The sequence below is a fragment of the Lycorma delicatula genome, chromosome 1, assembly GCF_047948215.1.
Source record: "Lycorma delicatula isolate Av1 chromosome 1, ASM4794821v1, whole genome shotgun sequence".
Classification (NCBI taxonomy): Eukaryota; Metazoa; Arthropoda; class Insecta; order Hemiptera; family Fulgoridae; genus Lycorma; species Lycorma delicatula.
In genome coordinates, this window is record NC_134455.1 from 196,658,808 (window position 1) to 196,683,084 (window position 24,277).

The 24,277-nt window shown below is 29.5% G+C and overlaps 1 protein-coding gene across 2 annotated transcripts in view; it reads right to left on the bottom strand.

Annotated features, from left to right (window-relative positions):
• Positions 1–427: 427 nt before the first annotated feature.
• Positions 428–24,277, bottom strand: part of Dyb (Dystrobrevin) — a 116,938-nt gene continuing 93,088 nt past the window's right edge. For both annotated transcript variants that reach the window (XM_075369658.1, XM_075369664.1), the window contains 4 exons: positions 22,657–22,710; positions 7,563–7,681; positions 5,573–5,632; positions 428–3,402 (listed from right to left, as the gene is read on the bottom strand). In XM_075369658.1, coding sequence (XP_075225773.1) covers positions 3,250–3,402; positions 5,573–5,632; positions 7,563–7,681; positions 22,657–22,710 — 386 coding nt within the window. In that variant the 3' untranslated portion in view covers positions 428–3,249. The remainder of the gene's footprint in view (positions 3,403–5,572; positions 5,633–7,562; positions 7,682–22,656; positions 22,711–24,277) is intronic.

Below are 24,277 nucleotides of genomic sequence, written 5' to 3' on the forward strand. Positions count from 1 at the left end.
GGATCTAAAGGATCTAAAGGATCCCTAAGAAAAAGGATCTAATGGATATGTAAGAATTCATTGAAGAACATTGCAAAAATTTTTATGAAACTTGCCTTGTGAATAAGTTCATTTTTAGAAGGCATTTTTACTGGCAATTCTAATAATTCTTATTTTTATGTAAAACTCTTCTTTAAAATAATTTTATAATAAAATGTTATATATAAGTTACTAATATTCCAGAATAAAGTTTGTTTCATTCTAAACTATTTTTTATCAATCAATATATTATGTAATAATATCTGTAAATTACAGGATGTACAATCTTCTTTCAGAAAATTAAAGGGAAAACATGCAATTTTCAAAATCCACTTTAATACAGTATTACACATTAAATATTAAGAATATTACAACACTTAATTTCATTATGTAAAATTGTAGATCCTGATAATGTGCAATCTAAATAACTTTTCCTTTCCTGAAAAATTAAAAACATGACAGAACATTCTTTCAGGGAGGTCTTCACATTTATATATATATATATATATATATATATAAAATTGCTCAGTTGCACTTTATTTTAATGTTATTTGCCTGCTACAAAAGTGAGGGGGGTTTTCCTTTAATGACTTACATGAGTATTTACTCATGTAATTCATTCACCTGAATTTTTAAACAAAATTTTTAAAAAAATTAAATTTTAACCAAATTTATTTTACAGATCTTGAGAATGAATTTTCAGTCTTGTTGGTACATTAATACAAAACTGTTTGAAGGATTTTTGGAAGTGATGGATGTAAGGGCAAGAATGGGTTAATCCTGAGAATATCATTACAAAAACCCCCATCCCTATCCTTAATGTTTATGGAATTCTCTTTTCAGTGGTGGGCAGTTACTACCTGCCAAGTTAACAGTTGAGCTTGCAGAATTCTCTTTTTTGTTACTGAGAGGACATGAATTCCTACTATTCACACAGTTATACTACTGTTGTTTTCTTAGCATGTACTGGTAGTTAACATGTGTTGCCAGTGGCAGTTATAGTGAAAAGCAATTTTTTTAAATCTCTAAGATCAGTACTAACTATTCTAATTGTATTAAGAGTTTCATATTAAACGTGACTGAATGCAAAAAACATGGAAACAAAGCTGCTGGACATGAGTTCACAATTCTAATTTAATAAACGCTTCTGAAGGACACAAAACTAGGTTTTACCCAAATTAATGCAGTGAGGAAAGCATTCTGAAGTCTGAAGACTAAAAAATTTGCAAAAGTTGAAGAAGAGTTATTGGACTATGTTAAAGAATTGCATAACATTGGTATGCGTGTTTCACAAGACACATGAAATGGCACCTTTCAAGGTGCAAGAACTGGAAACTGTGCTAGACATCAGTTCTATCATTCAAAGTCAGCAGAAGTTGGCATGTCTTTATGAAAAGAAAAGGTTTATCACTGAGAACATCATTGTGTCAACGTATGCAAAATGACTTTTAATGATAAAATTATAAATTTTCATAAGCATATCATTAATCTATGAAAAAACACCAATTTTTTTTATCTCAAACAGGCAATGCTGATCAGACATCTACTTTCTTTGACATGCCAAGCAACACCACCATTTGTGCAAAAAGGTGCTAAAAGTGTACCAGTGTGAACAAACAGGGTACAAAATAATAAGGTGCACTATGATGCTTTCAATGATGACCGACAGAAAAAACTACCACCTTATGTAATTTTTAAAAGGCCAGCCAAACTGAAGGAAAACTTACCCAAAAAATTTATTTTGCAAAAATTGCAAAAATAGCAAAATAATTGGATGTAAATCTGCTTTGTGACTGGGTGTACACAGTTTAAAACAGTCGACCTGGTGCAATGCTTTGGAAGCCAGACAAGAACTGTCTGGGACAGTTTTTTTTTGTCATTTAGGGGATGATATTAACAACTCCTTACTGAAATGGATATAGCTCTAACCATTATACCTGGCAGTTTTACATCAGTGTTGCAACCTTTAGATGTTTCTGGCAACAAGCCACATAAAGACAACATGAGAAGTTGTATTCAAAATGGATGGCTGAAGGGGGACACAGTTTGACACTAACTGGACAGATAAGATATCCGTTGATTGAACAGATATGTTCCTGAATAGTGAAGGCAAGGTGAATAAACGCATAATTCTTATGAGTTTTTTGAAGCTGAAATTTCCAATACGCTGCATGGCAATGAGGACAATGCTTTGTGGCAGACTGAGAAAAATGAATGAAGAAAGGTGAACAAAGCGAATCATACTATAGTTCTGAGGAGTGCAATGATGCATAATGGAACATGTTTCAGTAACATTAATGTAATTCTCTCACTGATTATCACATTTTATGATTCATATAAAACCTTCTAAAATGGTTTCCTTACATAAATAATGCCCTTACTTTTATATAAAAAATGTTGGTCAAAAATGTGCATGAATTACACAAATACAATAATTTATTTTTAATTTAGAAGTAAACAAAAATGTGTGAGATAATTTGTATTAATTGCTAAAAAATAACTGACGGAAATGCAATTTCTTTTTTTCATGAACTTGATATGGTTACTGCCCATTTGTCAACCAGTATCACTTCTATTCAGTTAATGTAAATAATACAAACCTTATTAATCTTGTACCCTTCCTTGTAACAAGATGATCAAAATACAAAAGCACAGATATACTTTAATACATAGAAAATAGATATCTGTGTCTATGGATTAACATACACTTCAGAATGTAAAATCAACTGTGCAAACAATATTTACCAATGAAAGAATAATAAAAATTTATTACAAACAAGATTTTTTTAATTGTGGGAGGACTTAAATCATTTTAATGAAGGGGTATATACTTAATAACAGATTAATTCTGATAATATTCTATCAAGCTGATCTTTCTTTTACTACTTACACGGGCTGCAAATTAGGTAATTCTAAAGGGAGAAAATTAATTTTTAAAAATGAAATGCAGATGAGATTACATGATTAAAGTAAATATTACTTTTTAAAGGTTTTACTGGATACTAACTTTGTTTATATTAACACATCAATAAAAAATAAGAGATGAAATATTTTATATAATAATGTGCTATTTCATTCATTTTAAAACTAATTCAAAATATATTTACTTTTAAATAAATATGTTATTTTATAATAGGAATCGCATATTACAGAACAATTAAAAGCATGTATATTTCAAAATTAAAACAAGTAGCAATCAGTATCTAATATTGACCTTCAACTTATTTGGGTTTACCTATTGACCCATCTCTTCATGTTTTCTTCCCATTCAGCAGAATTCATTCCAGCTGGACGTTCAGCCACCTCTCCATCAACAACTGCTGATTCTGTTACAGAATTGATTTCATTTGAAGGAACATTTTGAGTTCTATTCACCCCAGGTACCTAATCATTACAGGTCAAACATAAACATATTAATTTTAATGAAAATTCATGATACCTATCCTACAGTTGGGGCAGAACATTTCTTTTCCACTTAAATTTCTTTCTTCAACTTTTACAAATTATGGATTTTAAGCAGGAAGTAAATGATGTTTCTCTTAATTAGAAAAATACATTTTTGTATATTAATGGAAATTCTAAAAGTCAATTAAATAAAAAAGTATACAAAAGTTACACTGAACTTGTTACTTCACTCTGTTACACAATATATTAAAACTTTTCATGACAAGCAATTTTATATAGTTAGAAACATAACTGAACTTTAATGCTAAGCTCTTATTTAAAAACATCTTAGAGGTTAAAAAGTCTTATGGGTACTAGGAATACATCCTAGAGTACTCAGTTAAATTGTTAAAAGAGTAGAAGTTTACCCTACTTCTACTAAAAAACTTTCTTTCCATAATGTTAAGCTTCTTTCAGGGCCCAACTTATTGAAGGTTCATAACCGTCTGTAAGGACTGGATAATTGAAAAGCTTCCACATTAATTTTAATCTGCTTGTAAAAGGAGTTCAATAGAGAGTTTTTGACATTTTGATGACAATTTTACATTTTCCTGACCAACACATGTAGTTCTTTTGATATATCATGTTTTTTTTTAATACCAGAAATCATTTTACACAAATTTTTATAAATAAAATATAACTAATATGATATTTTTAATCTATAACAGCAAAAAATTTCACATAAGCTATTAAATATTTTTACCTTTTTTGATGGTTAATGGAAATTACACAAAAATTAAATCATTTAGCTGTGCAAAAGATTATTTATAATCAATCTACCACAGTGCTTTAGTCCATTTAATACAGAATAATATTACAGGAAACGACAGATTAACCCACAGTTATATAACAAGTAATAAAAGAAGTGCATATTGAATGAGTCTGTGTAACCAAATACTGATAAAACAAGCGCCAGTTAATTGGAAGTGAGTCCACTGATGAGTGCTCTTATTCCAATTAACTGCACTCCTGCCTGCATTCTTCCTCCTCTTCTTTCTTTCTTTACATACATTAAACAGAGAATATTGTATTAAATATCTACACTATATTATATGCACTCTATGAACTAAAAAAAAAAGCATAGCTCATAAAATGTTTTTGATTATTCAACTGGGACAAATGTAGTCAAATATTTAAGATATTTTGCTTCTGATCAACAACATTAGATTTATCTCAATTATCTTCAAGGAGATTATAAAGACTGTTTAAATATAAATTCAACATTAACATTAGAAAAGTAATAATAGATGTTTAAGGATTCTGAGTAAGGTGAGAAATTATATCTCTTACAATCTGATGGTACCATCATTATTAAAAACAATGCTATTTTTAATCTTGCCATTGACATTTATCAGAAGCTGACGACCACAACAGTAAATTTCAATTACAAATAATAATCAAAAATATATTACAGGGAGCAGAAAAATGGGTAGACACAGTCAAAGAATACTAAACAAATCATTAATTTGGCAATTAAAAAGTGCTTACTTTATTTATATCTATTTCTCTCTTCATTAGATTTGTACCATAACTTCTAAAAAAAAATTTTAAAGAGTCCTCACCTACAATAACTCTTTTAAATAACACTGAAAGCTGTTCATTTTTTTTCTATCCTCAGGGACGTCTAAATTTCTTAAGGTGAAATTTAAGTTTCAAGTAAAGGAATCTATGAATACTCTTGTTAGATTACTTTGATTAAGCTGATTGTTGGGCTGTGATAATTGTCCTTTGCACAACTACATGCAATTATTCTCTCCAACAATGACATGCAGTAAGTGATTCTACAACAATTCATGTACGGCAGACTCAGAGGAACATATAAGGATTTTAGAAAATTTTGAAATTCCATGCTAGCAAATGTTCATGTTACATGAAGGTTATCAGTATAAATTATATTTTAGTAATTCAATTTTTTTTTAAATTCTTATATTTATCTGAATTGGCTGTATTAACTACAGACCAAAAATATGCACTTAGGTTACAATGCTGAACAATATAAACTACAAACATAAAAAAATTGTTTTTGTAACTGAAATAAGATAAAATACTATGTACTACAGTGCAGTAATAAATTACTAAGTTTACTTTCAGTAATGGTAGAGATATTCACCTGAGAATTATTGTGCTGTGAATTTTCTTGATTATCACTGGCATTATTATAGTCACTAACCTGAACAAAAAAATAAAAAATAAAAATAAAAATGTGTTACTCATTATTTATGTTTCTTCTCAATGAAGAGGTAATTTTGTAGAAAAAAAAGAAGAGGATAAATTTGGTATGAAAATTCATTATAATGGAACAGGTGGTAATTGACTTCATTAAAGAACAAAGATTTGAGCCACTTCTATTTTAATTCCTTATATAATAATTTACTGGATTGATTGGTTTCATATTACAATGATGGTCATTCACAGTTGGAATTACAGATTGTAAAAAAAATTTAATAAACATTGAAAAAATGGCCCAATTTAGTATTTAAATCTAAAATACTGTTTTAAATAAATAATATCTGCTAATCTGCTACAATACATGATTTAACTTTATAACGTTGCAAGGTACCTGTTACGGTGAACCTGTAGCTACATTATTACATTGAGTGTTAAATGGTTTTAATATCGTTTGAACTGTTTACAAGAGTTACGGTTTTAACTATCTTACTGAATGTAATATGAACCTGAAATTCAATAAAAGAATTTGTACAACAGATTTTCCTTGCTCCTCAAGCTATTTTTGCATTTCTGAAAATTTGGTTGTCAATATTCACATTCCTAAAATCAGAAGTAGTAATTGAAAAATGAATTGTAACAGTATTTTTAGTTAAATTTTACTTGAAACTTTAAGTATCACATGAAGATATTGGATTGAAGATGTTGGACAGAGATTTCAAATATTCTCTAAATTATTATTTTTGTAATTGTATGCAATTATACCTATTTTTTTCATCCACTCACACACAATTTTTAAATATGAAGCCATTTCCAAACTTAGATAAAGTAAAGGAAACAAAATAATACAGTTCAAAAACCAAAATGACTTCAGTTTTTCCCCATTAACTTGCCAGTCAGAGCTTAGAGGCAAGACTCAGAAACGAACAGTAACTCGGTTACCAATAAGTTTATTACAAATAACTTGTAAGTTATTGTTATTACAATAACTTACAAGTTGTAATAACACTTACAAGTTGTAACTTGTAAGTTATTGTAGTGTATTGTATAAGTTTATTGTGATGTGTGATTTTTTTCCTGTATCATTAGATGGGTCAGTTTCTATTAACAGATAAGACTGCATATTTATAGAAAAAGGGTTGATCATGTTTTTACTTTAAGTATGATATTTTAAAAATTACCTTATCTCAGGTATCAACAAGGTCTCGATACAACTTTGAATTTGCTGAAACCTTGCTGCCTAGTGACAATAATTTACATATTAACGTTCGAAAAAAAGCTTCTTATCTTAAAAAAAATAAAACATTTTTAACCTTTTTTTCTCTTTCTCACTTCTAAGTTTCAAATGCATTTTCATGCGCTCTCCTAATTTATTTATGTCTGTGATTGCTCTCTTGACAATTCATTTCTTTTTTGAATTTGAATCAAAAAAGTTTGCTGAAAGACGAGAGGTGTTGTTAATTTTTTATTATATATGGTGAGGTCATAATTAAAGTTTATGGGGTCGAGTCTCCATGAAGGATATGAACAGGGATAGGTTGGGAAAATATATTTCTATGTATAAGCTTTAAACTTATGAGGTGAATTAAAAAAACCCTGTTTATTGTCAAAAAATCTCTGAGGTCATAATTTTAGATTCTAGAAATACATTTTGTGCTTTCCCATTATACAACTTAGAAGATATTCTATATTGTAGAATGACTGCTAGGTAGGCAGATGAACAGAAGAGCAAAAACAATACAGCTCTAGACAGACACTACCCTCTCTATTAATTAATTGCTCATTTCTGTAAATCATATTCTGATTTAGTTTTTGTGTAATCATTAATACAACATATTATTCAACTGTTTAAAACTAATATTAAAAACAGGCCAATAAAGAAAGCCTAGATGATCTAAACATTACAATCACAAATAGTGAAACAAAAATCTTACTTTATTCTCAAATTCTGTTCTAGCTCTTAATTCATCCATGAACTGTGAATCTTGTTCATAACATGATGTTAATTCTTCACGCCAGTCTTCCTCACCATCTTCATCATCACCTTCAAAATCTGCAGACACATAATAAATGATTAACACAAAACAATTATTAAATTATTAGTTTTTTACGTTTAAAATGCACTTAATAACTAGTATATTAGTATAAAAAACTAAAATAACATATAGTATACTTTGTGTTTATTAATTTAATAAATTATAATTATATCATCCATCTATGGTATCTACTTACTTTTAATGCATTTTGGAACTCTGCTCCATTCTCAAAAAATTACTCAACTGAATGTCATCATCACATCAGGATAAAATTAAAAACGAAAGAAAAACACTGATGTATGCATACAAAGTTAACACAATCAACCAACAAATAAATTCATGCACAAATGTAATGTATGCACTCCATCGTTCATGTAGAGCGACCTGTGAGTCGCTCTACATGGACGGCAAAGGAAGTAGATAAAAGTTGGATAAACTAAGTAGATACCATATAAAATTTTCACATAGACATATATAATTATAATCAATTAAATTAATTACACAGGTATACAAAATTTGATATATTTTTTGTTCCAGAAGTGAAAATGGGTGAATCTAATAGCATTTTTCGTGCTGAATTCAAATGGTTTCAGAATTAGTCAATCACATAAGCATTTTTAGAAATAACTATTTTAATTTTGCAATATTACATTTTTAAAACACATTCTTAATACAATATAATCATATCTAAAAAGTAGTAATGTTTGATTTTTTACAATATTTTGCATCATGAACATCTCTCTTTAGGGTCCAACAATAGTCAGCTAGCTTCTCGGAGCCCATTTTCCCTGGTACCGCTTTTACATATATGAAATATTTGATGGAAACGTTCACCATTTTCATCGCTGACTGCTCCTAAATTTGGTGGGAAGAAATCCAAATGCGAGTAAAAGTGAATCTTCAGTGACACGTTGCATCCCATGATTTTATAAGATTTTAAAAGATCATCCACTATTTCTTTGTAATATTCAAATTTATGGTTTCCTAAGAAAGTCTGGCTAATATTCTTAAAAGACTTCCATGTAGCTTTCTCCACCTCATTTAACGTACTATCTAAGTTTTCATCTTTAAATAAATCTCTAATTTGAGGTCCTACAAAGATTCCTTCTTTGAGTTTTGGAAACTTATTTTTTAAGTAAGCAAATCCAAGCCTACTTCGATCCACTGCTTTCATGAAGTTTTTCATAAGCTCCAACTTTAAATGTAGTAGAGGTAAATAAACTTTTTTTGAATCAATAAGTGGTGCATTAACAACATTATCATTATTCTTTTCTGGAGTTAATGCTGTTCAGTTTGGCCACTCTCTCTGTATGTAATGATTTTTTTGGTCTCTTCCATCCCACTGGTAAAGAAAATAAAAGAATTTGGTGAAACCAAGTTGAAGCTCTAGCAACAGGGAAATTACTTTCAAGTCATCACAGATATTTCACTGAAATTCTTCATACTTTATTTTATCTAATAGAAGTTTTATGTTCATGTAAGTTTCTTTCAGATCCATAACGCAAGCTAGTGTTACTGATAGAAACTCATTTCCAATGTGCAGAAGCATGGCTTTCAGATGAACTTTAGATGAATCAATAAATGAATGCCAATCCTCTGCTTTGTACTCATGACCAAATGATTCCATTACAGACAAAACATTATTACAATAAACAAGTCCATTTTCAAATACAAAGAAATTCTTGAAGTCATTATGCCTATTTCTAAAAATATATATTTTTGTTTCGTGGTGGAAGAGGTTCCAACCTTTTAATCATGAGCCTAAAAGATAAGCTTCCTTTTTTGATAAATTCAGATCTCGAACAAGGTCACTAAGGTCCCCTTGAGTTAGTAAATTTGGTTCGCCAGACAAACCTGAAGCTTCATAGTCTGGATCAATCCTTACATCATCATTATCCTCTGGCAAATCTTTTTTTGTTAATCATTGCCAAGTTTGATATTTTCTGGTAGTTTAGGCACAAGTAGTTCTTCACTGTGAGCCACAGGCCTCATGGCAGATGGTAAATTAGGATATGAAATGGTGTGCTTTAATTTTGAACTAATGCTGGCAATATTAGTCAGACAAAAATAACAGTCAGTGGCATGATTTTTTGGTTTCTGCCAAATAATTGGAACAGTAAAGTTCATGTGCCGAGAAAAGAAATTCTAACTCTTTAAGGGAATATAGAAATTAATTTTAACAATTCTTTCCAGGATACAATTCTTTTTTTAGAGTACTGAAAAAAAAAAACATTATTACATTTTTAGAAAGTTTACTGATCTCATTCACAGTATTTACATTTTTTGAAAATTCTTTACACATTACCAAACAATTTACATTGAACTACAGCAACTTGTTTGCAGGTACTAAAATATAATAACCAGTATGTAATAACCAATATGTCAAAATTTACAAATTGTGTAATTCATTAAAAGATAAATGAATATTTATTTATGTTTTAATGAAAATAGTTTGTCCTAAATTTTATGATCTAATTGTATTAACTCTTCTACAAGAAATGTACATAAGATGAACAGAAATACTAATTTTGATGTATAATACATAACTATGTGAATAAGCACATACAAACACAGAATCATATATTTATATATGTACAAAAACACATTAATTATACATTTTAAAAAAATTCAAAAAGTTCTCAATAATGATAAAAAATTAAATGGATAAACACATGAAATATAATTTTTTTAAATCTCTACTACAAAGCTTTGCATACTGCACCTTTTAGTTGATGAATGTTTTGTATTTTGTTCGATATACGCAATGTATCTTATTATCTTAATTGTACTAATATAATGCTACTTTTAACAAATATGCTTTAGTTATTTAATAAATTATGGCTGTTTTATATTTGAAATTGAGTTAAATCATGATGAATGAAAAAAAGAATGTCACACATATAGAGATATTAACCAAGAACTTCCAAATATAATTAAAAATGAAAAACTATTAGGTATCTCATAAGTTAAATAATTTAGGAACATGAATGTAGCATTTCCAAGAAACATTTCAAACAAAAAGATATTAAAATGTGAACAACTATTACTGTTTAACTGATATGTTCTAGAAAACATAAAAACTTATTAAAAAGTTTACTATAATTTATAAAAAGAAAATTACTGCTATTTATAAATCAAATCAAGTACGAAAAGATTAATTTTTATACAAATCTCTAAGCAATAACCGATTTAAAACTTCTAATTTCAAACTCATTAATACGTTGTTGCAATAAACTTCATTCAATAAAACTGAATAAAACAATGAACTTTTATTTATAATCATTTGTAATTTTAGACTTTTTATATGTAACTTTTGATTCTGTTTCTGTAAAAACTTCCTTCTTCACCTCTTCTAACACATTGTATGCTTTGGCTAACTCATTATGCTCAGCAATAAATTTTCCTATGGTTTCACAACTCTGTTGAGTAAAAGATAGATTTAATATTATTAAATTATAAGCTAACATTTTAATGAGTTTTTACTAATTTTTATCGTTTATAAATTAAACCAAATTTTTAAATTCATTCCCATACAAGAAGAAAGTATTAAAAAAGTAATATACAGAACGAGTCAAAGTATGCAAACCCCACAACAACTTTAAAACCATCTCAGATAGAATACTGTTAACTTTCAAGTATGGTATCGGTCAACTATTTTACCTTTTGAAGAAAAATAGAATTTCAACCCTTTCTTGGGAGTTGGCCCAGGGGTTGTAATATTTTAAATGGTAACACAAGAAAAATGGTATCTATAAAAAGTTGGTACAATGTTTGCACCCAAAATGATGGTGGGATAAATCTTGCATTTTGAAAATTATTAAATTTAGCAAGTTGAAATACTAAAATTAAATAAATCAGCATTGGCTGGTTAAAGGAGATTTAAGGAATGAAATCGAATTCAGGGCAGCCTAGATTACAAAAAAACTCCAATTGTGGAGTTTATAACATAAAATCAATGATGAGAAAACAATGGTGTTGCTCAAGGACAGATTACCTTTTACATGACGATCTCGTGTATCAATGGCAGATCATAAAATTAGGTATGTACCACTGCAGAAGTATCTAAGTGTTATCCTCAATGAGAATCTTCAATTCAAAGAGCACTTTCAATATGCTGCCGAAAAGACTTGTTTTGCTTTCTTCAGTGTTCGGAGAGTAGTTCACCCCTATTGGGACTTAATTTCAGAAACATGTGTATTCTATATAAGGGAGTATGTGAAGCTATAATGCTGTATGTTGCACTTTTACATTGATTGGTGCCAATAGCACTGTCTCAAGACAGGCGGTCCTTCCTATTTCTGGTATTAAGTCCATTGATAGCCTTGCGACAGCGCCAATTACACTATGATGCCAAGAAGGTAGGCAAACTTATCTCTGAGTGCATAATAGAAATATACAACCAAGGTTTCCATTTGTGGCAAGTCAGGTGAACTGAATTGTCTGATAGTCATTACATGCATATTATTTTTTCTTTAAGTTGTTGGATTTCAGCCAATCGACATATTACACAGTTTCTTTCTGGACGTGGTGCTTTAGGAATAGGTGGGTCAAATTTGGTTTGAATTCAGGTCTGTGTCCAGAGCATAAGGCCATTAATGATGTGTGTCATGCCTTATATGTCTGCCCCCAGGTATGAAGCTGAAGAAGTACCAAAGTAGTTTATGAGCTTGTGAAAATCAATTCTGGTTTTGATCTGCAGGTTAATTGGAAAACTGGAGGAGAGTGGAGCATACTTGTTGGCTTCCTGAGATTCTTAACCTTGTGGAGGATGGCTGAAACGGTCTGATGCTGTTATGAATGTATAGATAGAACAGCAATCCGAATGGCTAGGAGTCCACCTGGGTGCTTACTTTGCCAAGATAGGCGTTTTGGCACCAAGTCCTGGAGAGCTAAGATAATTGCTGTTAGTGTGACAAAGGATGAGTAGAGAACTGTGTGATGGATCTGCAGTGTGGGAGGGGTGAGCATTAACCTTGTTCCCAAAATTAGACCAGAGCAGAGAGATAGGGTATGTTTTCGTTAGAAGCTAATTGAATTTGTGAATCTGTTTCTTGATTTTAACTATATTAAGAGGGCTAAGTAAACTGAATTGTAGGATACAATTTTCTTTAAATCAATGTAGGTTATTTGGATGCCTATTTTTTAAGACATTGGTATTTTTTTTAGGTTATAAGCTAAATTCTATTAAATGTTATTTGTTATATATATTTTTAGTAAATAATAATTAATAATGGGATGTATAACATTTTATCAGATAGTGTGTTTTTACTAAGTTTAAAAAAACCACTGGTCGATTGCTACATTCAATATAGTAAGAATTATACTGATAAAACAAGGAAATTTATTCTTTTCACAAGTTTCCCAAAAATTATGATTTAAAGAAAAAAAAAATGAGTCAGCTGTTGCAGGTGAAACAATCCTATTGATTCTAATACTGATAGAAACCACTTCAAACACTTTTCAGGAAAAAACTGTGACGTTAGAATACGGGAACCCAAAGAAATTTGTTTAAAGCAAATGCTGTTCATGCTATTTTTCTTCTGAATTACCAACTGGAACACAAAATAAAATAGGGGTAAAAGGACAAATAAAAGAAAGAGAAAAAGATGATTGAGGACACTTTTAAGGATAATGAAGAAAAAACTGAAGGATTTGAGAAAAAAGTAAAAATAAGGATATGAAGGGAGTTGGGAGAACAAATTGCTTAATGAAGATACTCTGAAGCAGCATGAGATTTCAAATAATATACTGGCTGCTAAAAATGAAAGGTAAAAGAGAGGGTTCAAAGCATGCAAGCTACGCATAAATGACACTTGATCTCCAATAACTGAATTAAAAATTTGCATATTAGTCTTACCAGTGAAGATAGAATTTGGAGCCAAGCCAAAACATTCTAGAAATCACCATTTTAATAATTTGATGTGCATTATCCACATAATTTAAGAATAAATTAAAGCTGCATCTTCTAAAATCACATTATTAGTGATAGTCGTAATAGTAATCAAATATTTGAAGATGATGGTGAAAAGTAACCTACTTAACTGCTTTTATGTTCAAAACAATGCCTTTAAATATGGAGGAAGACAAACCAGATGATATGGACAAAGAAGAGACAAAATAAACTTCTGCTACCTGAAGCATTCATAAAGAACAAGCTTTGAGATATCTTGCTAGATTCATAATTGTCAGAGAAGAGAGTGATAATAAATCTGGCAAAAGAAAGGCCAAATGAAAGGCAAATGAAAAGTTGATCTATGACAATAACAATATCAACACAGTAGTTTGCATATACTGTGAAGAAAGTAGACAAACCTCTTCACCAGATTCACAGATGTGGAGATAACTAAATAAAATTGTGAACTGTGAGAAAATACCTAGTGCTTAAAAATAAACATGTTATTAAAATTTGCTAATGCTAGGAAATTCATTAGGCTGAGTTTTCTGAATAAACAACAAATCAAAATTTCTTAGGAAAGGAAACAAAAGAAAAAATCAACAGTGGGTTAGGTCCATAAATTAAATTAAACGCTTTCAATTAAATAAAAATAAAATTGGAATGAAATAAGAGTACAGTAAATCACTTTTAAAACAGTCTAGTTCTATCTTTGTTTAAATTAATCATTAAAGTTTAGTATAAAGACATAAGATGAGCAGTAGTTCTATCTGGGATGTTTGAAGTAGTTGACAAGCGGTACAATGGAAGGGATAGTGAACCGTGACAGTACGTCATAGATTGTAAGAAGCCGGTTGCCAGTCCAGCAATCCATATTCACCCTATGCATCATCTGAGATTTCTAAAGTTTGTTGAATAACAGTTATGTAAATATAAAATATCCTGAAAAAACTACATATGTAATTTAATGTTATAAATTTAATTAGTTATACATTTAATTTAAATTAATAAGTTTTGAGTTTTTTTTAACTGCTAAAACAATATGCAAGCAGTTCCACAAATCAATAAAAAATAATAAATTGCTCAATATCAATTCTGGGAAGGGTGAAGCAATTAATGTGTATGTTTTCATCACCCTCATAAATTTCTATGATAGTGCTGATCTAAACTAATATAAAATTATAATCAAAGGGTTTGCATGACTGTCATGTCAAAATGTACACATTGTTTCTTTTTACAATATAAGCTGATTTCTATAACTCAAACCTAATTTGAGCAAAGAATACACCATTTATACTTAAATGAATAATTATGTTTTCTATATTTATATGATGACTACATATAAAACTAAATTTTTCTAAAATTAATTCTTTTATGAATCATATTCCTCTGCACTATTATACAAAATTATATTTATTTGATCACCCTAACTACAGAACAATAAATTAAGTAGGATGACACTTACCTTATTTTATCATATATGCAAAATATTTTTGCGAATTTCTTGCATCATCAGTTGCAATACATTTTGTTTTCAAATTGTTCACATCAAATTACATATTACATGTAAATATTATAAAATAACAAAATAATTTTTACTTTTTATAAAAAAAAACAATAAAATTTCTTTATTAGACTTTTTAAATATGAGTATTTTATAACTGAAATTAAAATTAAATATTAAAATAAAAATAAACTAAAAAAAATAAATAGTTTAAATAGAATAAATATACATGTGGTCTAGCTAGCCAATGCTACATTACTATACAGTCTTTAAATAGAATAATGCATTAACACTGTCTGAAGTGCTGCCATCTACTGCAGCTTTTATAACCGTGTCATCCTTATACTCTGTTTAAAGGTTGAACAAATTAAATAAATCTACTTTTATAATTATATAACTATATTTTATTAGCAAATTATATTTCTGACTGAAAGCTTGTTTCGCCTATGGTATTTGGCATTTTATATCAGTCCTGCTTCATCCATCTTTAGTAATTCTACTTTCCAAATAACAAAATTCTTCTACCTCCATAATCTTTTCTCTTCCAATTTTTATATTCAGTGTTCCACCTACATTTCATTACATTCGTTTTGTTCTTGTTTATTTTCGTGCGGTAGTTCTTGCGTAGGACTTCATCCACGCCATTCACTGTTTCTTCTAAATTCTTTTTACTCTCAGCAAGAATTACTATATCATCAGCAAATTGTAGTATCTTTATCTTTTCACCTTGCACTGCTACTACAGATCTAAACTGTTTTTTTACATCATTAACTGTTAGTTCTATGTAAAAATGGAAAAGTAACGGGGATAGGGAACATCATGTCCGACTCCCTTTTTTACAATGACTTCTTTCTTATGTTCTTCAATTACTACTGTTGCAGTTTGGTTCCTGTAAATGTTAGCAATTGTTCTTCTATCTCAATACATAACCATAATTTTTTTTAAATGTTGAACATTTTATTCAAGTCTACGTTATCAAATGCCTTTCTAAGTCTATAAATGATATGTATGTTGGTTTGTTTTTCTTTAATCTTCATCCTACTATTAATCTGAGAACTAAAATTGCTTCCCTTGTCCCTATACTTTTCCTGAAACCAAATTGGTCTTCTCCTAACACTTCTTCTACTCTCCTCTCAATTCTCCCATTCTTCACATTTATCTGCTCCTGCTTTCTTTGGTATCATGACAATAACACTTTTTTTGAAGTCTGACAGAACTTCTATTTACACACCATTTTTTATAATCTATCTATTGCTTCCTCACCTGCACTATGCAGTAATTCTGCCCCGTCTATCCCAGGAACCGTTCTGTCATTCATCTTTTAATGCTCAATTAAATTCAGATCTCAGTATCTTATTTCCTTTTTCATCCTCTTCGACTCCCTCTTCTTCCGCTATAACACCAGTTACTAATTCATTTCCTCCATATAACTCTTCAATGTATTCCACCCACCAATTGATCTTTTCTTTCGTATTATAAATCAATGTACCATCTTAACACATTAATAGATTTTAATTTATGTACCCCAAAATTTTCCTTATCTTTCCTGTATGCTCAGTCTATTTTACAATGTTCATTTCTCTTTCCGTTTCTGAACACTTTTCTTTAATCCACTCTTCTTTCACTAATTTGCACTACCTGTTTATAGTATTTCTTAATGGTAGATAGATCCTTTTACCTTCTCTATCACTTATACTCTCTACGTTCATCCATCAGCTGCAATATATCCTTTGATATCCAAGGTTTTCTAGAAGTTCTCTTAATTCCACCTAAGTTTGCTTCTGCTGATTTAAGAATTTCCTTATAACATTCTCCCATTCTTCTTCTATATTTTCTACCTTATCTTTTTTACTCAGACCTCTTGCGATATCCTCCTCAAAAATCTTCTTTACCTCCTTTTCCTCAAGCTTCTCTAAATTCCACTGATTCATCTGACATCTTTTCTTCAGGTTTTTAAACCCCAATCTACATTTCATTATTACTAAATTATGGTCGCTATCAATTTCTGCTCCAGAATAAGCTCTGCAGTCAATGAGTTGATTTCTAAATCTTTGTTTAACCATGATATAATCTATCTGATATCTTGCACTATCACCAGGCTTATTCCATGTGTACATTCTTCTATTATGATTTTTAAACTGGGTGTTGACTGTTACTAAATTATACTTCATGCAAAACTCAATGAGTCAGTCCCCTCTTTCATTCCTTTTGCCCAGCTTGTATTCACCCACATTATTTCCTTCCTTGCCTTTTTCAGTGCTTGCATTCCAACCTCCAACTATTATTAAATTTTCATCCTCTATTATGTGTTTCGTCAATTTCTTCATATACACACCCTACCTCATCATCATGGGCACATGTAGGCATGTAGATGTTAACAATCGTTGTTGGCTGAGGTTTTGATTTCATCCTTATTACAATGATTCTATCAGTATGCATTTTGAAATACTCTACTCTCTTCCCGGTCTTCTTGTTCATTATGAAACCTACTCCTGCCTGCCCTTTAGTTGAATCCTAGTTAATTATTCTAAAATCACCTGACAAAAAGTCGTTTTCTTCTTTCCACCGAATCTTGCTAATTCCTACTGCATCTACATTTATCCTATCCATTTCCCTCTTTAAGTTTTCTAACCTACCAACCTTTTTTAGTCTTCTAATATTCCATGCTCCGACTCATAGGATGTTATTTTTTAATTTTCTGGTGATCCATTTCTTAGTAGTCCCCACCCGGAGATTCAAACAAGGGAATATTTTACAAAGGAAGGCACCTCCATCTTTGTTATATGGAAATGCAGAGAGCTACATTTTCTTGGAATAAAAAACAGGTGTAGTTTTCCATTACTTTCAGCTGTGCAGTACTTAGAAGATTGAGTGATATTGATATAGCTGTTTGAGTCCTCTTAACCTACGCCCTTAACTACTGAAAGAGCTGCTGCCCTCTTTCAGGAATCATTCCTTAGTCTGGCTCTTAACAGACACCTTTCTGATATGATTGCACCTTCGGTCCAGCTACTCTGTATCACTGAGCACTCAAGTCCCCTCACGATCGGCAAGGTCTCATGATTCATAGAGGGAGTTGTATATATAGAATCTTTCTAACATGTCTAAACTTCCAGTATTTCCAAATTTGTTTGAATATCAGATATTAAATGTGTATTATTAATAAGATGGTCAGAAACATTAGAGAAACCCAGTTTTCCATTTTTATAATATTTAAAATGTTCAGAGAATCTAGTTTTGAAAAATCTAGTAGTTTTTCCTATATAAATATAGTCAGAATCATTATATTACAATCATTATTTTTATTTGATAAATTCCACTCAATTATATAAACCATGTGAATCAGTATGTTTATTGTTTTTTAAATGTTTTATTATATGGTTATTTGTCTGGTATGCAGGTTTAAATTTATTTTTATCATAAACCTTTAGGTAAAAAATTTTTTTATCATTTTATAATATTTATGTGTAATATGTAATTTGATGTGAGGGTCAGTCCATTTGAAATGACCCAAGGGTGGTTGCTTGACCAATTCAAAAAAAAAACTTACCCATTTGTTTCCTAAATATCTCAGGAAACTATTTCTTCTAATTTTTATTTAAGCAGTTTACCTGTGGTGGCCATTTTTGTTATGGTGCGCACACCTATTTTTGTGATTGTAAAGATTTACAGAAAAAAATCATAACTAAAAAAACTATTAGTCCTGGAAAGATGAAAAAAGCAATTTATTAATATTTTCTCAGTATGAAATGTTGGTTCAGTGGTTTATTTACCTATCTCTCTTCTTTCTTATGAAAATTACCAATAAAATTAAACATAAAAAACGGTGAAATTTCACTTTTGGTAATTTTTTTCAAGAGGCAGGGATGGCATATAAAGTTTGAATTAATTTTTTATATGCAGGTATTTGTTAGTATTTTACCATAAATAATATTAATCGTGATATAGATAACCTTAAATGTTGATGAATTTTTGAAAACTATTTTTTACAAAAAATTCAAATTTTGGCTTCAAATAACTCAGATGGGGCTGGTGATAAAAATCTCAAATTTGCAACAATTGCAGTATTTTTGTAGATGTTTATGGCAAATAAAAATTTTTCTTGTGCATTGTACTAATAAAAAAGTTATAAGCTTTCAAAAATCATGAAAAACCTGTTAAAAGCCAAACCATTTTGACTCACTGAATAAGTGCTCGAAGGGGATTTCATGTCTTCTTGGCACTTTAATATTTTTATACTTATTACTATAGTTGAAATAGACTTTTTTAAATCATTCAACTGCAGTGTTCATGTTATAATAAGCGCTTGAAGTCATTTCCAGTCGTCAGGAAAATTCATGTTACAACATGCTCATTTATGCTTGTTGCACCATTTAGCTTTGCAGTTACAGACTGATCAGTCTGACATTAATAGTGACCTGTTCACATCTTTACCAAGTTCTCAAATTTCATCCTGTGTTTGCAAGTGTTTATTAAATAAATAAGTTTTATTTAATAATATTATATTTGAAAATTTTAAAATCAGTTAAATTTTTACATTATATTCACATAATTTCACATAAAACAGTTAAGAACAATGTTCCATAGGAATTTATTGTAAATGAAGAGTGTCGTAAAACAGTGTATGGTATAGTGCCAAAAGAACGCATTAAAATTTATGAATTTAATGATGAAAACAAACTTATTTTTTACGTGTTAATTCAGATGTCACTAGTGTTTGTAAATATCATGAAAAAAGGGTTTTATCAAAATTCGGTCACAGTATGGATAGTTCTGTTGTGACCCTTTGAGAACATATAAAAAACAGTTAAGAAAAATAACATTAGAGCAACCTCTTAAAGAACAGTTTTTCAAATTTAAATTTAGTTCCTGGAAAGTTTCTTTGTGTTATGGCCATAGGTCAAAGGCCATCAGCATTAAAATCTAAAATAAATAAGGTAGCTGAAAAATTAATAAAGAATCTTGAATTGTATTTTGACTGAAAAGTTTCTAAAAATGAAAATCCAGCTCAATCTACTTCACATGAATATAATGAGCTTATTTAAAAACTAAGATTAAAATGTGTTCTTGCTTCTAAAGAAGATAAGGTTAAAATTAAAATTATCAGTCTCACTTCCCCAATCTTGGACCAGATCTAAAATAATATGAGAGTTCAATGTGTCTGAGTGTTTGGTTAGACTTACTACAGAATTAGTTAATGAGCAAGGCATTCTACTGAAGTTAGGTAAAAGACATAAAACAGGAATTGGTAATGACACAATTAAAAAAATCGTGTTAGTTTATGAAGATGACAATAATACCAGGCTATGATCTGGTAAAAAGGACTGTGTTAGTATGCATGTTGATGGTGTCAAAGTGCACAAGCAAAAACTTGTTCTGATAAACTTAAATGAATTGTATGTCTCCTTTAAAAGTGAAAACCCTAAGGAAAAAATTTGATCAAAGTTCTGTGAACTCCATCCAAAATGGTATATGTTGGTTGATGTATTTGGGACTCATGCAGTTTGTGTCTGCCCCTCCCCCCCACCACAGCACACCAAAGTCATGGTTGATGGCCCCTAACTTGATTATAAGGACTTAGTATCTTTGTTTGTGATAAGGATAACTACAGCTGTATGATGAATGTGTGCATCAAATGTCCAGGTAAGCAGCCATTGTTTGTTTACATGTAAAAAAAAAAATTCAAACTGTGTATGCCATCCCTGCCTGTTGAAAAGCATGACCAAAAGTGAAATTTCATAGTTTTTCATGTTAACTTTATTGGTAATTTTCTCATAGAACGAAGAGAGATAGGTAAACAGACCACCGGACCAATCTTTTACCTTGAGAAAATATGATTAAATTGCTTTTTGTTTCATCCTTCCAATAGTGTTTTAGTTATCTTTTTTTCCACAAACCCTTATAATCATAAAAGTAGGTGTGCGCACCGTAACAAAAATGGCTGCAACAGGTAAACTGCTTATATAGAAAATTAAAAAAAACAACTTTAAGATCCTGAAACATGTAGGAAACAAAGGGTAAGTTTCAGTTTTTTTGAATTGGTTAAACAACAAGCTTGTTTTTTTTGGAACACTTCAAATGGATTGACCCATGTACAATTTGAAAAAAAAGTATTGCAACTGATGATGCAAGAAATTTGCATAAATGTTTTTGCATATATGATAAAATAAGGTAAGTGTCATCCTACTTTATTTATTGTTTTGTACTTAGGTTGATCAAATAAATATAATAAAAATAAATATATTAAAAGACTTCTCTTCTAAGTTCTAGAAGTTTTCAGAGCAGTGAAATGTGCTATGTAGCAATTACAGGAGATAACTCCAAAAAAGTATACATGTTTCCTTATTGTTCTGAAACATAAATGATAATCATGAAATTCTTGTCTTCATCTGAACCCACCTCACCTCATAGATATCAAACTACTACAGTAAACTTAATAAGCAAACAGGAAGAAAAGCACAAACCATCATCTTTGTATGAATAACAATACCATCTGCTACGAGCCACAGAACATCTGTTTCCTTTAAGTTGATAATATATAAGTATCAGTAAGTGAAAGATCACGCCATTATAAGGAATAACTCAATCATTAAATGGCCATCTCTGATATAAATGAATTTTTACAGCTATTAATAAAATATATGTTAGTCAATATTTAAAATTTTTGGAGAAACATGTATTCATGTATTTTCTGTAAGAAATATTAACACTGAACAGAGGTATAACACAATTACTGGTTTTATTTTGTTTTATATTCTGCTCAAAAGGAAGTGAAAAATAATAAATTCAACAAAAAATGTTCCAAATCATTTAATTTTCCTTTAATTAAAATATTTTCTGCTCAAGTAATTTATAAGAACATGCTAAATATATGCAGGTATTTGGCTATTACAAACAGGACTTCAAATTCTATAATCTACAGGTACTGAATGTTTAACACTACTAATATTCTATACATATTTTATAGTCTAGGTAAGTAGAAGGATGAGAATCCTCCTATTTTCAAGATGCTACTTCTCTCAAATGTTTTAGAACTGCCAAGTGTAATGAATGCAGTCTATAATCTTGTCCGACTCAAAAAAGATCTGTTAACCACGATTTATTAAAAATGATACATCTCTTAATTATAAAAAATAATAAGTCCAAATGACTAATACAATGTTAAGTACATTAAAATATTGATAATATTAAGTACATAAAATGGCCAATTAATTTATAATTTCACACATATAAAACCATTAAAGAATTCTTTATTTGCTTTTTGCAAATAATTTAGCACTTGCCTGGACTAAGAAAGAGTATGCTCAAGATATAAATAATTAATTAATCATTTTAGTACCATATATAAAAACCTTTAACAACAGCAAAAAATTTCAATCTAAATAAAAAAAAAAATAATTTTTAATAAAATTTACTCATTTTGCAAATAATTATTAAGGATAATTACAGAAAAATTATAATTAATAGATTCATAAGCTAACATTTTAGTATATACTTTGAATTATTAAGATTCAACCAGGTAATAAAATGATTAGGAGTAAATTAAATATAAACTTCAGAAGATTTATTTATTTATTACTCAAACATGTACTCACCTAATGGTTTACGAATGGCTGAGTCACTAGGAGATTCATCCTGATCTGAACTTTCTGTAAAAGAAAAATATAAAAAAAAATATGCAAGAAATTAACATAGCTTACAAAGTAACCCTCAAACTGAAATACAAATCAATGAAAATAGTCCTTACTTATTTAACAGTAATAGTATCACAAACTTAATATCTTTGTAATATAACTGCATTTCATTTATTTGAAAATTATAATATTACATCTGATTCTGTATTTTGTGTGAAAATCTATTATAAAGTTTTCACATATTAAGAAAACTATTTCTTTCCATTTCTATTAAAACATCAAACACTAAAAAAATTTACATTGTCCCCAATTCACTCTTATTTCTAACTAATGAATAAGCTGATGCATAATATAACATGGCAGCAGATGAAATATCGTAAAATCCCTAAATATCTTAACATCCTACACATGTGTTCATTCATTTAACTGATAATAGCAAGGTTTAATTATAAATTAACATATTAAACAGATAGCTGAAATTTAGAATTACAGTTTTCATTTTTATAACTGAAGCTGAATTAATAAAATTTTTCTTTATATTTGAGTCTGTTACACTTTCACCCTTATTTCATTAAAACAGAACATATTACTTAAAATTCTGAACAACACCCAATTAAACAATGGAACTGACACCTTTATGACACAGAAAACTGTTTTTTACTTCAATGCCCTCTCAATCACCATTATTAATTTGTTAAACCTTTAGGAAATCGTATTCCCTCCTTTCCAAATAATACATTTTATGTACTTACTATGCTCAAAATTTATAATTAATCCATCATCTAAAGGCAATTATAATTTTTCAATTTTATTTTTTAAATAATGTTTTATTATTTCAGTTTTTCTCCTAAATCCCTTCCTTCCTGATAAAATGACATGCTTTAAGCAGAACCGTTAAGTACTATTCATTATATTTTGATAATGAGAAATTTCCATAATACAAAGAATTTCTTTTTTATTTTTATTTACTTGACCACTTCAATTAAAAATCATTGGTGACAGACCATTCTTCATACATCTTTTATAATTTTCATTCCTTTTACGCATTTGATTTTATATGAAATCTAAATAGATAGCCAGTATCACCAAAGTCATCATTTCACACAAGCGCAATGATCTCCCTCATAGTAAGCAAACCACCCATGCCAAGATTGTGTTTATATGTCTTATTCTACGTATTTGGATTAATGAAGTTGATCAGGGAGTCAGCTGATTAAAAAGTAAGGGGTCCATTATGCATTTTTTTTGTGTGCTGAGTGGCCATCAAGATTCATATGAGTACAATGATGAATTGATGTGCGGTTAAAATCACCCATTACTTCTACACCGATGAGTAGCAGGATGATAAATCCTTCTATAATGGTGGAATCTAAATAGAAAAATAGTTTAGTAAGGCTGATGAGATAGAAATAATCTGTGAACATTTTTTAAAACATAGCCTAATACTTACTTTCTGAATATACCTTCTTTAAATCTCTTTCCATGCCAATAAATTCAAACTTTCTTCAATTCAAAATCTTTATTTTCATTCTTGACTGAAAAATTAAGCAAATTATGTTGATCATAGGAGCTACTAAGTTTT